Below are 16,307 nucleotides of genomic sequence, written 5' to 3'. Positions count from 1 at the left end.
GTCCCTGGGGTTTTCGGCCGAATCGTCACCTCCCCGGAACCCTTCCCAGGCCCCGCCGTGAGCCGCTCGTCCTCCCGGCGGTCACCGCCACATCCTGCGCGGACCCTCTTGCGCGCGAGTGACCGGCCAGCTGGCCGCTCCCCGGGAAAGCCCCGTTCCGCCGAGAGCGGCCGCCGGCCGCCCCAGCGTCCCTCGGGGAATGACCACCCGCCGGCCGCCACGCGGCCCCTGGAGGGCTTCTTGGAGGAGCGCGCCGACGGCTCTCCCTATCTTCCCCTCTAGGAGCGCACCTCTCGGGCGGGCTCTTCTCCGCTCGACTCCGCGCGTCCCTGTTCCGCGCCCCGGCCGCCTCCATCCCGACGCCACCGCGGCCCGCTTCCAGCCAGCCAGCCCCCTCAGGCGAGGCCCAGACCCGCAGAGCCTGTCACGGTTAAGAGCGCCGCCGGGACGGGGCGGGGCTGCGGGCGCCGGGGCGCGTGCGGATTGGCTGAGCCGTGCAGCTCCGGCCAATCCTCGCGCTGCAGCGGCGCTCCGCGGGGAGGCAGGGTCCCCGGTCGCGCGCGCCAAGCAGACGGGCTGGGGGCGGGGCTTCAAACGCGTCACCGGGGTGGTCATGTCGGCGGCGCGCGGGCGCGCGGGCGGGCGGCGCGCTAGGGTGATGTGCTCCGCGGGGAGACGGGGCCCCCGGTCGCGCGCGCTGAGGAGACGGGCTAGGGGCGGGGCTTCAAGCGCGTCCCGGGGGCGTGGTCACGGCGGCGGCGCGCAAGGAGGAGGAGCCTGACCTGGGCCGGCGGGGCTTCGGTCGCGGGTCTGACTATGTCTGCTCGGCTGGAGCTGGATCCGCGGTCAGCCGAGGCCGGTAGGCCGCACCCTGCGCCTCCGCCGTGACCCGACCCTCTGCGCGGGTGACTTAGGGCTCGTCTCGCGAGGGTGGGTCTGAGGGGCTAGGAGAGACCGGAGGAACACCGCGCGGGGCGCGGGGCAGGGGATCTGGCGGGCCTAGGGAGCGGGAGCGCCGCCGGGCACGCGGGAGCGAGGGGAGGAGTAGCGCCGGTACCCGGACGGGAAGGCGCCCCGACCGGCGGAGCACGACCTGTTGGATGGGAGTGTCTAGCGTTCGTGCATCCCGCCGACCGCCGCCGACCGTAACGCGAGTCGGTTGCGAAAGCGGTGAGAGGGCGAGGATGCAGATTCCTGAATGCTAATGAGCCGCCCACCTTCTCTTGCTCTTTTGGCAAGTTAACAGTTTCTGAGTTTGAGCGCCGAGCGTGTGCCAGGCGGTGTTCCAAGCGCCTTTCGTGTATTCACTAGTTTCGTCTTGGCATCACCTTTATCCAGTAGGTACCTGGCAGCTCCACCTTACACGCGAGGACGTTCAGTTAGAGGAAAGGCCAGCATCTTGCCCACCTTCACACGGGGAAGAATGGGGCCAGTATTTGAACGCAGGGGTGCTTTGCCAAGAAATTGAATTTTAGTTGGATTTTTTGTAGACTTGCTCAGTGTTATCTCTTAGGGTCCAGAAGTTGTCTTTTGCAGCTCAGCAAGCCTCTTTCTGGATTCTTTATTTCCTTTCATTCCTGCATGCAAACCGAGCTCATGTCTTGCCAAATGCAGTCTGGAGCAAAAGACACATGAAAATTTAAGAAGCAAATAGATATACAGAAGCTCAGGGCCAGTGAAAAGAAGAGGAAACAGAATGAAGAGTGTCAAGAGCACAGGTCGTAGTTGAGAGGAAGTCTGAAGTGTCTACTGTATATAACACGCAGGAGATACTCATGGTTTTGTGAAAGGAATTTCAGGAGAGCAGTGGGGGAGGATGAGAGTGCAGTGCTGAGGAAGCAAGGAGACAGGAAAAGGTGGAGGATGTAGTCAGCTCTTAGAAGGTTGAGGAAGGAGGTAAGAAGGGGCACAGGATGACGGGGCTTCAAGAAGGCAGCTAACAAGGAGGCTGAAGATGAAGAAGAGGTAAAAAGTCCTGGAGGCAGTGAGCAGTTAGGAGGTTAAGAGCAGAGGTGGGTGGGGAAGTTGACAGGTGGGGGGCAGGCTTCATTCTCTGTATGGAATGCTGTCAGGGTGGGAGCTGGATGGGCCAGGAACTACCCACAAGGGGACTGATCCAGCCCTCCTTGGACTAGTTAGGCAGCAGTTAGAGGTTTGTGGTTCTGGATGGATACATCGAAGGTAGTGGTGGAGTCTAGAGTCGAGAGTGCCCCACACTCAGGACCATGGCCTCGACTCCACTCTTCCTAAAAGCGGTAGAGCCACATGATTCCAAGTGGGCTGGTCACACACGCAGCAGATGCCTGCAGAGGGTAATTATGAAATCAGTGTCCAGTAAAGATCAAATAGTTGAGGAAATGCCATCCCCATGGCAGTGAAATAGTAAATGCAGCAAACAGCTCACACCTAAGGGGAAAAAGTCATAAAGCAGAGTAAGTCCTCAGAGAGGAAAGGTCTACAAGGGGTCAGTTCAGTTAGTTCAATCACTCAGTCATGTCCAACTCTTTGCGACCCTATGGACTGCAGCATGCCAAGCTTCCAATGTCCATCACCAACTCCCAGAACTTACTCAAACTCATGTCCATCAAGTCGGTGATGCCATCCAACCATCTCATCCTCTTTTGTCCCCTTCAAGGAGTTAAGGAAACATCTTATTTCTTTAAAAAGGTAGTCATAAGAACAAGCAACAGTTAAAAAAAACAACTGGATGAAAGCTATAATAATTGAGATTTAGAAACTCAATAGGGGGGACTTCCTTGATGGTCCAGTGGTTAAGAATCCGCCTTGCAATGCAGGGGATGTGAGTTTGATCGCTGGTGGGGAAACTAAGATCCCACATGCAGTGGAGCCACTAAGGCCGAGCTCCGCAACTGCTGAGCCTGCGCGCCACAACAGGAGATCCTGCGTGCGGCAACACGATCTCGGACCACAGCTAAGACCTGACACACTCACAGAAATAAATAAAAATTTTAAAAAACAAAGTGTGAAAAAAAACACTCAGTAGAGTTGCCAGGGATAGGGAGTCAGACAAGCATGAACAGGCAGACCACAGAGAATGTTTAGAGCAGGAAAACCACTGTAAATGATACTATAGCAATAGATGCCTGTCATTATACGTTTGTGGAAACTCATATAATGTCAGACAGCAAGAGTGGACCCCAGTGTCAACTAGGGACTATGGATGACAATGATGTGTCCGTGTAGGTTCAGCGGTTGTTAACAAATGTCTTATATCTGTGTGACGTCAGTAGTAGAGGAGGTAGATGTGTAGGGAACAGGGTGATAGGGGAACTCTGTTCCGCTCAATTTCTCTGGGAACCTTTAAAACTGCTCTGAAAAATAAAGTCAGTTTTTGAAAAAAATCAATAAATAGGCTGAATAGAACAGGCATAAAGAGTGAATTAATGTGTTAAATGCCCAAGCAGAGGAATTCTGTCAGATCATTGGTCAAAAACAGAGATGCAAAATATGAAAGGTGATTCTCAACCAGGAGTGATTTTTTCTTTCCTGCTGCTGCTGCTGCTAAGTCGCGTCAGTTGTGTCCAACTCTGTGCGACCCCATAGAAGGCAGCCCACCAGGCTCCGCCATCCCTGGGATTCTCCAAGCAAGAACCCTGGAATGGGTTGCCATTTCCCTCTCCAATGCATGAAAATGAAAAGTGAAAGTGAAGTCGCTCAGTCGTGTCCGACTCTTAGCGACTCCATGGACTGCAGCCTACCAGGCTCCTCTGTCCATGGGATTTTCCAGGCAGGAGTACTGGAGTGGGGTGCCATTGCCTTCTCTGTATTTTCCCTCTAGGGGACATTTAACAATGTCTAAAACGTTAGCTGTCCCCCATCACTGTGGTCGGTGCTTCTGGGACCTGTTAATAACTCGTAAGGCCATATATGCGTTAACCACCCTACAATGCACTGGACAGTCCACCTGGGAGCCACATCTGGCCTAAGTGTCAGCTTAGTGTTGAGGTTGAGAAACCCTGATGTGGTTCCATATTCCCACTTGATACCATGTCTGAGGACTCTGTTCAAAGTTCCTTGCAGTGTTCATCTGCTGGCATGACTTTCAGCTTCTGTATGTATGAGAAACACCTTTATTTTGCCTTCAGCTTTGATACCTTCCCCAGATACAGAATTCTTGCTTGAGATTTTTCTTTCAATAAAGTTTTTTTTTTTTTTTTCCTCCACTGTTTCCTTGCTCACATTTTTTCCAACGGGAAATGTGCAACCACCCTTTTCTATGTTCCTTTATACAATATGTGTCTTTATTTCTTGACTGCTTTTACTATTTTGCTGTGGTACTGATTTTAAGCAATGTAGAATGTGATTTGATGTTTTCCTCATGTTCTTGTGCTTTGAAGTTGTTGACCTGGTATCCGTGGGCTTGGCGCATTTATCAATTTGGAAATCTTTTAGTAATTAAATCTTCAAATAATTTTCTCTCTCCCCTGCTCCTTTGGGAACTCCAATTACAAGTTTATTGGGCTGCATGAAGTTTGCCCACAGCTCACCCAAGTTCTGAGTGTTTTCTCCTTAGATATACCGCCACCCACCGTTTTTCATTTTTTTATTGCTATCTTCCAGTTCATAAATCTTTTCTGCAGCAATATGTAACCTGTCGTTAAACCCATCCAGTAAAGTTTTCATCATGTCTGTTTTTCTTCCGAAAACTGAATTTGTGTCTTATATTTTCCACATCTCTACTTAACACCAGTAGTCTTTTCTTTATCATCTTGAGTTATTTTAACGCTCTGATCTATTAATACTATCATATTTGATAGGCTCTGTTTCTATAGACTGATTTTTTTCTCCCCTCTGACCATGGCTGTTATTTACTTGCTTCTTGCATACCTTGAAGTTTTGTGTTGAATACTAGGCATTGTAAATTTTACCTTCTTGGGTGCTGGGTATATAGCTTACGTAAAAATCTTACTGGGACCCTTATAGGTTTACATGCAGTTGTAAAAATGATACAAAGTCCTTTACTCAGTTTTCCACAATGGTAACATCTCCCTAAACCATAGTAATCCACCCTGCAAATCTTTGCCTTTTAGTGAATTAGACCATTTACATATAATTATTAAATGGTAATAAATCTTAAATCTACCATTATTTATTTTCTATTTGTTTCATCTGGTTCTCAACTCTTTCTCTTTGCTTGTCTTCCTGTGGATAATGTGAACATTTTCCAGTATTACACCTTCATTTCTTCATAATGTTTAAAAACAGATATGATCCATATACCATAAAAATTAACCTTTTAAAGTGTATGGTATTCATAGGTTCTGCAACTAAGTACATCTAATCCCAGCACATTTTCATCACCCCCGACAAGAAACACTGCACTTATTAGCAGTCAATCTCCACTTCCTCTTCCCCACAGCCCTAGCAACAACCAGCTACTTTCTGTCTCTATAGATTTGCCCTGTCTCAGTATTTTATATAAATGGAATCATAAAGCATGTGGCCTTTTGTGTCTAGCTTCTTTCAGTTTGGGTACTGTTTTCAAGGTTTCAGCCCATGTTGTAGCATGTATCGGTAATTCCTTTTTGTTGGTGTTCACTGTTCCTTTGCCTGGCTATTCCGTATTTCGTGTTCCCATCCATCGCTCGATGGGCATCTGCACTGTGTCCAGTTTTGACTGTGATAAATGGTTGCGGTGCACGGGCTTCCTCTAGTTGCTGTGCTCAAGCTCTGCAGCCTGCAGGCTCAGCAGTTGCCTTACAGGTTGTGTTGCCCCTTGGCATGTGGGATCTTAGTTCCCCAACCTGGGATCGAACCTGAGACCCCTGCATTGACAGGCACATTCTTCACCACTGGGCCACCAGGGAAGTCAGTGTGGTTCCTGTATATTTAAACTGAATAACTTCCAGAATGTTTTTAAAAGGAGCTGCCCCATTTGCCATTCTCATCAGCAGTGTATGAAGATTCCGATTTCTCAACATCCCCAGCAACATCTGATGTCTGTTTTTTAAATTTTATTTTAGCTGTCCTCATGGGTGTGAAGTGGCCCTGATTTGCATCTCCCTAATGACTGAGACACTGATTTATGGTAAGGAATGTATTTTTGACCTTTGTTCCTGTTCCTGGCACAGAGAGGTCAATCCATCTTAGCCACACGGACGAGTCCCCTCTGCCATGTTGTCCTCTCTACAGATGACTTTTGTCTCTTTGTTGTCCTTTCCTGGAGAGTTAACCAAGTCTGCCTCCACATCACTGATCATTGATCCATTTCCCCACATCGGCCTGCCCTGTGCTGTTGTGCATTTACTATTACTTTTTGCCTGCACTGGGTCTTCACTGCTGCACGTGGGCTTGCTCTAGCTGAGTGAGCGGACGCTGCTCTGTGGCAGTGTGCAGGCTTCTCACTGCAGTGGCTCCTCTTGTGGAGCGCTGGCTCTAGGTGTGCGAGCCTCAGTAGGTGTGGTGCATGGGCTCAGTAGCTGTGGTTTGCGGGCCCTGGATCACTGGCTTGGTATTGGTGGGGCAAGGGTTGAGTTGCTCGGCTGCATGTAGATGATTCCCAGATCGGAGATTGAACCCGTGTCCCCTGCAGTGACAAGTGGATTCTTAACCGCTAGGCCGCCTTAGGACTTTTTCATGTGGGGTCAAAGGTGCCATTTACTGCATTTTCCTAAGCAGGTGGATTTTTTTGCCCCCTGGAAAAGTTTCTTTAAATCCTACACTTGGTTCCCAGTACCATGTTTATCCCAAGTCTGCTGGATATTATTCCTTCTTTCTCAGCAGGATTTTTCCAGAGGCCCATTTACTCAAGCAGAGCCAACTGTTGAGACACAGCACCTGTCACTGAAGGGTGGGGGTCTGTTGGCCCGGGTGGCCTGGGCTGGCCGGCATTTCCCGCCCCCAGGCAGGGGCCTGTCCTGAGCAGGCTTGCCTCTGGCGGACTCATGCTCTCAAGCTCCCGCTGCACCTACCTACCGTCAATCATCACGTGGTAAGAACTGACTCAGTCACGCCTGCAGCGAAGATGAGGCCCTGTGCTCCAGGAGCTGACCGATGCCCGGACAAGCAGAAATAGACACACGGGCAGGTGCAGACCTCCCCTGGTGCTTCTGGAAGCCTGGGCGAGGTGAGCACACTGCAAGACTGTCCACCAGCCTGTGAGACCGGCCGGCCACACAGGGGCACCACCTGAACTGAATCCAGAAGGAAGCCCCAGGAGGGACGCTGACGCTGGGGGTGGGACGGGCCTCCCCAGGGCAGGAAAGCCAGGGTCCTGGGTGTAGCAGCAGGCAGAAAGATGGGCCCAGCTGCCTCGGGCTCTGGATGCCAGGCTGGTGCCTCCTCTGGAGGCGCGGGAAGGCTGTAGGAAGCCCCGGTGGCCACGCGTTGGGAGGGTGTGGGGCCGCTGCCCTGTGTCTGCTCCGGTCTCAGCGGGTGTGTGGCAGCTCCCCGCCCCCGCCTGCTGTTCTGTGGGGACTGCGGTCTGTGTCACACCCTGGTCACTGGTCCCGCCACACACGTGGCAGTGACACTGTGCTCACCCAGGACACAGGCGTCATTTCTCAGACTCTTGAGGCTGAAGCGTGTAGGAGCAGGAAGCAAGGCTGTTTCTCCCAAGCGCTGCACCCAGCTCGTGGCACCCACCCTCATCCAGGTGAGGGGACGGGAGGACGCAGATGAACAGGGTTACTGACGCTGGAGTAAATTCTATTTTTCTTTGGCTCACTGGGCCCCAGCTGCAGTCTGTGGGATCTCTGATCTTCATTGTGGCGTGCAGGACCTTTAGTTGCAGCATGTGGGATCTAGTTCCCTGACCAGGGATCTAACCCAGGCCCCCTGAACTGGGAGCGTGGAGTTGTCATTACTGGAGCACCAAGGAAGTCCCGGAATACATTTCAGAAAGAGCTGTCGGATAACGAATGATTTAAGCAAAATGATCTTTCACCATCGAGCACCATGCGTGGCCTGTGGAACGACTGCAGGGCCTCCCCGGGGTCATGTAGGGGTGAGCATCCCGGGCCATGAGCTGTGGGGATGCCAACCCTCTCCCCAGGCCCCCGACCACCATCTAGCCTGGTCTGCAGAGCACAGGCCTATCCATAGTCTCTCCTCCAGCACTGGGAACTCTTGCAAAACCAATGATTTAACTGCCCGTAAGTTTAAAAAAGACAAAAAACCAAAACACCAGTGAATTTACCAGAACTCTGGCCCAGTGTGACTGGTGATCAAAGTGAAAAAGCCCTAAGATGGATTTTTAAAAAGAGATGATAATTCAGTTCTTTATACAGCTTGACACGAGGAAACAGATATCCTTAACAGTGCAAGGTCCCCAAATGCCTCCATCTCTGGGTTTCTTGAAGAACATTTGCCCAACCATGATTCTTTCGGTAAGTCACTTTGGTAACCTGGGGAACCCCAGGGCATGAGCGAGAACTCCAGCAGGAGATGTGGATTCCTCTGAACTGGCCTCTCCAATCTGCTGGATTTGTTTGAGGCAGGGCTGTAGGAGCAGGGAAGGAGAGGTGAGACTGGTTTCCCCATTTCCCAAGTTCTTCAGCAAAGGAAAAGGAAAACATTATTTTACTATGTATCAATAGCATTTTACTACACACACTTTATGAACTTGTAGCAAACCTGACTTTCCAAGATTAAACATTTTTAAGTGGATGGAAGTGAAATGACCCTGGAACAGACTGTACCAGCCGTGAAAGGATCTTGTTAAAGCTGCAGTTAACGCCTTGTTGGACTTCTTATATGGAAAAAGTTCTGCTTGACTTGATCATCCCAGCAAAAGATCCCATGGCAACCGGAATTTTTTTCCCACAGCAGTTCAAGAAAGAAAGAAGGGTGGGGTAACAGAGCAGCCCAGGCTTGTCCCCTGAAGACACGTGACACATCATGGTGGTCACCGCCACCTGGGAGTTTGGCCTCTGAGAGAATTTTGCTAAGCTTCAGAGTCCAGCAAGTCGGTTCAATCTGTTTCTGGTGCCTCTGCCACCAGATGTCCTGAGAGCAGACTTGGGACTCTGCTGAGACTGGCCTGGCTGCGGCCACACCGTAGGGAAGGCTTGCTCCCTCCTGGAACCGTGACATCTTCCTGTGAGTCCCCAGGAATGGAACAAGGGCAGAGGAAAATATGCATGGAACACTGAGACTGGCAAATATGAAGGGACGCGTTCCTTTCAAAGACGACATTCAAAGTGTTAGCTACTGCAAATAGTCTGAATAGCACAGAGTCTTCCCACAAATCTCGTACTGCAGACTTCTCCCGCATGTGCACCACCCAGCTTAGTCTGAGTGCCAGAGGTCAGACAGGCAGGCCTCTGGGGCTTTCAGGGCTTAGAGAGAAGGGCAGGTAAAGCAGGGCATCTCGTGAAGTTACCCAAGATCCTGCTCCCTGAGGCTGGCATTGGGCAACACAGACACAGCAGCTGAAAAGCACACCAGGACCCGACGTCCCGGGCTGCAGGGAGAGACACGGCCAGGAGGTCAGTGCTCAGCACCTGAGTAACGCTGGCCCTGGCTCCTCCCAGAGGCAGCATGCAGGCGGTCTGTCCGAGGGAAGGGAAGAGGGGAGATGTGAGCTTCTCCTCCTGCCAGGGGTACCCTGGAGCCATCTCCACGTAGTGTGCCTGAAAACCACACAGCTGATGCGTGCGATTCTAAGCAGCAGTGGCATGGGGACACAGCACCACCCCAGCTGGCTCCAGGGCCGTTGGGGTACCCAGAGGCCCAGCAGCCCCACCCCTGGCAGATCAGACATCACCAACTGTCCTGGGTTGGCAGGCACAGGCACCACGGGCAGAAATGTTACTGTGGCTTAAGAGTGCGAAAAGACCCTAAGAAGCCAAAGTCCCAGAGGTCAGTGTCCCACAGGCACCAAAAGCTGCTGCGGGGCCCGCTGGGCAGGCACCCAAGACAGCACCACGGGCCATGGGCCAAGCTGGGTGAGCTCCTTAACAAGATGGGGTGGGGTTGGGGGCAGGATGCCTCTGAGGGAGGGCCACCGGACAGAAAGGTATGATCCAGAATGTGGGAGTGTCACTTTTGAACTGCTTGACTCCTGATGAGCAGAGACCTGTGTGTGAGGTCAGAACCGACAGGGAGCTTTATCCCTTTCACTCTGTCCAGCAAGCAGTCTTTGCCCTGCATTACCCATGTTTCATTTCTTCTACCTCCATCTGCACTATTGGGCGGGCTGCCTGGACAGCTATGGGGTGTGACCTAGGGGGTTGGGCAGGAGCTGGCAGGGAGCAGTGTGCCCTAGGGCATGTGGACTGCCGGCTACTGCTCTCCTGACCCACCTAGCAGAGGGGAGTTCTGTGGTCTGTGGGGGAGTTCCCGTGATACTTTGACAATGGGTTCCAGTTAGAAGTATGTGACTGGGGTCCCTCTCCCAGGATGCTTGTCCTGACAGGCCTGGTCAGAAATGCCAACCCCCCCACCCTCTGCTCCATGCACCAGACACAGCGGCCTAGCAGCTGGGTCACCCTCCTGTCTAATGGGCAGGGTTCCTAATGACCAGTGGGAAGTGTGGCCCCAATTCCTTTCTGGACAGACTGATCTCATAATCAGAGACAATGCTATCAACTAAGAGAAACCAACCAGACCGTGCACATGGCAGACGGGGCAGTCCAGAGGCCTGAGGAAGCTGTCAGTTAAACTTGAGCGTGTCAGGCAGGCAGCAGAGGACTATTTGATTCCAGCTGTTCCGAAGTCTAAGGCCAGAGTAAACCCACTCACCTCTTTTCCCTGTTCTTACTCTAAGGTGTGCCACCTCTGACTCCTGGCCTGCCAAGGGTTAGGAGAACCGTCCCGGAGACCCAGGGGCCTGGGAGCACGGGAATACCCCCAAATCCCGCCAATACCTCAGAGGGCCACAGGTGCAGTGTCAGGGCCTCAGGCTGCTGCCTGAGGTCTCCCTCCCGGCCCCAGAACATAAGGCTCCCTGCACACTGGCTCGCAGGCGTGTCACCACACAGGAGCACCAAGCCCCCAGGCGGGCTGGGCTGCAGCCAGGGTCCTCCAGGCAGCACACGACCTTGCTTTTCTTTTAAATCTTCCAGATCTAGCTGCAAGGGCTCCCGAAGCTTCTTTGCCCCATCTGGACCTGGAAACGGGCTGATTTTTTAAAACCAAGATTCTTGGCATATTTGGACACAATGAATACTGTGCCTTTCATATTTTCTTTGTATTTCTCCATAGTTGCTTGACCCAACATCTGTCTGCTCTATACAATGAAAATACAAACTAAATGAGAATAGAAAAAAATAATTAAAGCATTAAATTGTACAAATTACAAATCTGTTCCAAAATATACTTACATTAAATAAAATACGCATTTCAGTTAAGAGATCTACAGTGAATGACTCTGCATTCTGGGAAGCTTCACGACACCTAGGCAGGGCCGACATTCGTGGGAGGAGCTAAGAGACTTCGCACCAATCACAGTCTGTTTGTAGCGGGTTTCTGACGGCCAATCTGCGGGCTACACTGAGCGTCAGCATCACCTGCGCGGGACTGACGGGGGAGGGGAGAAGCAGCTCTAGCCTCGACGCTGAGTTCATTCTCATCAACAGCCTATACAGTACAGTTTCAAAAAAGTAAACATGTTAAGGGAAGCAGACAACTCTTTAGAACCCCAGACACATTTTCTGGCTGTATTTATGTGGAACTCTCCGGCTACAATGGGCGGTCGTAAAGAGGTTCTTCCTCAGGACAACACGGTCACAGGACCCGGACGAGCCGGCGGGACTGAGGGGAGCCGAGGATCGGGGAGAGGCTCCTCTGGTTGCGGGTGGAGCCCATCTTTTCACGCACAGTCCGCGGCCCTGCAGTCCTCTCCCCGTATCATCTGGCGTAGCGCTTAATGTAGTCCTCCACTTTATTCCGGAAGTCCTCCTGCGGGGCGGGGATCAGGGCCATGAGTCATGGGGGAGCGACTCTCTGGGAACAACTGAGGCTCCCCCGAGCCAAGGGCCCCCGTGAACTCTGGGGAGTGTGTGGAAGGCCCAGCCTCATCCCCAGTAGCCAAGGGGCAGGGTGCGCAGAGACCCACGGGCAGAGTGCTGCCTCCCTGCCACTCGGGGTGCCGGGGTGGGGATGCCAACACACTCTGGGCATAAGGGAACAGAAGACCCTTAATTCTGCAGATGGGAGAAATGCCCAGTGCGGTCAAGGTCCCCACGTTGGTCAGGCCAGTGCTCTGGACTGCAAACGGGTCCCGGCTGCTGCTCTCGGAAAGGTTCTGTGTCCAGATCCGTCTTCCCGGGATCCTGCTACCTACGACCCAGGTGCAGCAGGCCATCAAGGTGCCCACCCTGCCCAAGAGGAAAGGGGGGCTTGAACAGAGCCGCCTCCTTGGGCAACAAGCAAAAGCTGCCTGGGACCTGACTGATCCTCAGGTGTAAAAAGGCCGTATGGACGCATGCCCCTCCCAGGCCAGCACGAGCAGGAAAGCCACCTCCCATCTGAGCCAATGCCCCAAGTGTGTCCCTCGGTGTTTCCTCTCCAAGGTTAGGATCAGAATTCCTTGGCCTTGCAGGACTGGGAAGGGCCCCGGGACTGTCTGAGCCACAAGAGTACTTGGAGCTCGTCCACCTCAGAAGGCCTGTCCGCGTTTGTTGGGGCAGCGTGTGAGCTGAAGGTGGGTTCCCAGCCCCCCTCCTCCCCGCACTGCTGCCCACAGGGTGCCGCCCTTCACCCGCAGCCAGGAACACACACAGCCCAGGGCCTGACGTGCGCCCTCTACTGGTGACCGGGAGGCCCCTGCAGGGGCCCCTAGGGAGGGCGTGGGCAGAACCTCACTGAATTCACTCGGTCGGTGGGGGCGGGCTCTGGGCTGAGGAAGGGGAGAGCTGTGACCGCCACCAGCTGGCCCAGGGCTGCGCACGGAGCCCCTCACCAGCCCCCTGCCCACAGCCAACACGGGCTGCACAGAAGCCCTGGCCGCCTTCAGCAAAACTCACAAGGCCCACGTCCACAGCACCCGGAAGCCCACAGTACCATCTGCTCGTGGGGCCAAAGCTCTCGGGGTGGAGTGACGATCCCACGGGGAGCCCCGCCCTCAGTGTGACCCCGGGAGCACAGGTGGTGTCCACGCCCCTCCAGGTGAGCAGTCCTCCCCAACAGGCCCTGCAGCCCCCCTCGCTCCTCTGAGGCTGCCTGAGAAGGCCAGGAACTCCGGGCTGAAGTCCCGAGCTCTGTCCCCTCCTGGCAGGTCTTCTCCCTTCTTGGTGGCCCTGCTTCCTCACAGCAAATGAGGGACAAGGTGAGCCCCTCCCGTGTGGAGCTGTGGGCAGAACGAATGGGTCCTGGGGCAGGCGGGACAGAGCCTGCGGTGTGAGGGCTGGAGGCCGCCTCCATCCTTCTGCCTGCATTCCTCACTGTCACGGGGTGAAGCAAGAATTGCCTGTCGTCACTCACTCACACTGAACTCCGCTAGGAAATCACACCTTATAGGAACACCCCTGTCTGACCTGGGGTCACTTTCCTGAGACCACGCACATTGATTATAACATAATTATAAATGCTTTAAGCTCCAACCCTGGGTTCCACCATTCTCAATTTCATCTTTATCTACTCAAGGGGCAGTAATTCTCTTCTTAGGCTTCCCAGGTGGCAGCAGGTAAAGAATCCGTCTGCCAATGCAGGAGATTCGGGTTTGATCTCTGGGTCGGGAAGATCCCCTGGAGAAGGAAATGGCAACCCACACAGTATTCTTTCCTGGAGAATCCCGTGGACAGGAGCCTGGAGGGCTACAGTCCATGGGGTCACAGAGTCAGCTACAACTGATAAACACATCAACCTAGAATGTTCTGTGAATAGCTTACCTTGTCTCGCAAATGATGTTCCGCAGCTTCAATATTCAGTGGATCATCAAAATTCAACAGATCCTTAAAAGGAAAGAGTAAACAGTGGAAAGAACCTGTTTTTCTGCTGTTACCAGTCTTCATTTTATGAAACAGGCAACAGAAATTTAACCAGAAAATGTTAGAGTGACCCAGAGAGTTAAGAAATTTGCCAAGAAATAAAGTTCTTTTGATGCAGAAGCATTGAACTTGAGACATTTTTTTCAAAATGGTGATTCATGGTTGACTGAGAGAAGGGTGGAATGTGTGTACAGATGACTTTCCACAGTTTGGTGAGGAAATAGCAATCACATTAATTTCTAATGCTATTTCTTATAATTGGGGAAGGACAAACCACTCTCAATATGAGCATTTATAAATGAAAATTCTATTTTTCCTTAGAAACTCATTTTCTCCTCGATTCTGTGATTAACAACTGTACCTGCTATGCTATCATTCCGGTCTTGCCTGAGCTTCCCCTTCATCTTTAACTCATCTCCACAAGCACTGCCCTCACAACCCAGAAGGAATGACGTCTGGACCCAAACTGAACGGAGGACACTGCCGTTAGGTCAGCGTTCCCCGGCCTGAGGAGGAAGCACCTTCCCACCTCAGAAAAGCCCTGGGAGGGCTCCCCTCCTCCCATCCTTCCACCTACCGCTTCTCCACCAAGAATAAGCACAGGTCTCAGACAGGGGGCCACATCTTATCTTCATACTATCTACTCCTCTTCTTAAAGACCAGGGTAGAAAGATTTGTCCTTATGATGAGTCATTGCTTTCCAAAGCCATCAATGGATCCTTGTAAAGAAACTGTATTTCTCCCCAGCAGAAATGTTTAATCTGGGGACTGTATTCCTGATTTGGAAATAAATATGGCTGTGACCGATAGTCACAAATAGAGCAAGGAAAATCTGTAACTCTTTATGATCATTTACAGCTGGGAAATTAGCTTCCAAGTCCTAGAAACAGGCAAAAGTATGAAGCACATGTAACAGGAGACTACACCAAACACACAGAATTCTTCATCTGCTCGACCGTGTATTAGTACCTGACCTACATGAATGTATGAGGTGTGGAAGAGTCTCTGGTGAGGCTCTGGGTGTTTCATTTGCTGAAGATGACAGGGCAAGGCAGCAGGGGGCTGTCCTGTGGACTGTCCAGGACGGGCTCATTATCCTGGAGGGACCTGAGGTTTTACTCAAAGTAGCACAGCTTTTTCTTGCCCAAGGACAGGTCCTTGAAGTACCTTTTTTTTTTTTTTTAAGTTTATTTCTTTTAAAGCTCCTTTATGATCAAATATATTTAACTTATATGCAGAGTACATCATGTGAAATGCCAGGCTAGATGAAGCACAAGCTGGAATCAAGTTTGCTGGGAGAAACATCAATAACCTCAGATATGCAGATGACACCACCCTTATGGCAGAAAGAGAAGAACTAAAGAGCCTCTTGATGAAGGTGAAAGAGGAGAGTGAAAAGGCTGTCTTAAAACTCAACATTCAGAAAACTAAGAACATGGCATCCAGTCCCATCACTTCATGGCACATAGATGGGGAAACAATGGAAACAGTGACAGACTTTTTTTGGGGGGGTTCCAGAATCACTGCAGATGGTGACTGCAGCCATGAAATTAAAAGACGCTTGCTCCTTGGAAGAAAACTATGACGAACCTAGAGAGCGTTCTAAAAAGCAGACATTACTTTGCCGACAAAGATCGGTCTAGTTAAGGCTATTGTATTTCCAGTAGTCCTGTATGGATGTGAGAACTGGACTATACAGAAAGCTGAGTGCTGAAGAGTTGATACTTTTGAACTCTGGTGTTGGAGAAGACTCTTGAGAGTCCCGTGGACTGTAAGGAGATCCAACCAGTCCATCCTACAGGAAATCAGTCCTGAATATTCATTGGAAGGACTGATGCTGAAGCTGAAACTCCAATCCTTTGGCCACCTGATATGAAGAACTAACTCACTGGAAAAGATCCTGACGCTGGGAAAGATTAAGGGCAAGAGGAGAAGGGGACAACAGAGGATAAGATGGTTGGATGGCATCACTGACTCGATGGACATGAGTTTGAGCAAGCTCCAGGAGTTGGTGATGGACAGGGAAGCCTGGTGTGCTACAGTCCATGAGGTTGCAAAGAGTCGGACACGACTGAGAGACTGAACTGAAATGATGATCAAAAAGTCAAAACTCAAAGGAACAACTAATTGTGAAAAGCCTAAAGGTTGGTGACTACATGCTCCTTCATCCAAACCAGGACACCTGGGAGTGAAGCAGAGCGGAGTGTGGGGCGGCCAGGCCCCCAGGGAAGCATAACCCGATGGAGGAGACCACAGGGAACGGAGCTGGAGCTGGCCTGTGCTGCCCCCGAGGCAGTGGGGACGCTCTCCTCTCCCCTCCCTCTGCTCTCTCCCCACCTGTTCCCCCAACCTCCCCATGGGTCACTCCAAAGCACCCTCCGTTCTTAACTCACTGTTCTTCCGACTCACAAAAGT

General features: G+C 51.9%; 2 protein-coding genes and 1 long non-coding RNA gene across 9 annotated transcripts in view; 1 reads left to right on the top strand and 2 right to left on the bottom strand.

Moving 5' to 3' along the window:
• SCLY (selenocysteine lyase) overlaps positions 1–630 on the bottom strand; it is a 30,126-nt gene extending 29,496 nt beyond the window's left edge. The window contains exon 1 of one of the 3 annotated variants that reach the window (XM_059884940.1): positions 291–630. In XM_059884940.1, coding sequence (XP_059740923.1) covers positions 291–615 — 325 coding nt within the window. In that variant the 5' untranslated portion in view covers positions 616–630. 3 annotated transcript variants of the gene reach the window in all.
• A 134-nt stretch (positions 631–764) lies between these two features.
• Positions 765–11,316, top strand: LOC101904947 (uncharacterized). Of its 2 annotated transcripts, none has more exons than XR_009494041.1 (3): positions 765–930; positions 5,985–6,049; positions 6,745–11,316. It is a non-coding gene; the product is annotated as an uncharacterized lncRNA (long non-coding RNA). The 2 variants fall into 2 exon arrangements; XR_009494040.1 differs by having other exon boundaries at positions 6,742–11,316.
• UBE2F (ubiquitin conjugating enzyme E2 F (putative)) overlaps positions 11,138–16,307 on the bottom strand; it is a 45,654-nt gene continuing 40,484 nt past the window's right edge. For 3 of the 4 annotated variants that reach the window (XM_015467363.3, XM_015467359.3, XM_005205027.5), the window contains 2 exons: positions 13,794–13,856; positions 11,592–11,862 (listed from right to left, as the gene is read on the bottom strand). In XM_015467363.3, the coding sequence (XP_015322849.1) occupies positions 11,812–11,862; positions 13,794–13,856 (114 nt within the window). In that variant the 3' untranslated portion in view covers positions 11,592–11,811. Of the gene's footprint in view, positions 11,863–13,793; positions 13,857–16,307 lie in introns of all 4 variants that reach the window. The other variant, NM_001076443.1, reaches the window with a different exon arrangement.

The sequence above is a fragment of the Bos taurus genome, chromosome 3 (assembly GCF_002263795.3).
Source record: "Bos taurus isolate L1 Dominette 01449 registration number 42190680 breed Hereford chromosome 3, ARS-UCD2.0, whole genome shotgun sequence".
Taxonomy (NCBI): domain Eukaryota; kingdom Metazoa; phylum Chordata; class Mammalia; order Artiodactyla; family Bovidae; genus Bos; species Bos taurus.
This window is presented reverse-complemented; position numbering and strand designations above follow the sequence as displayed.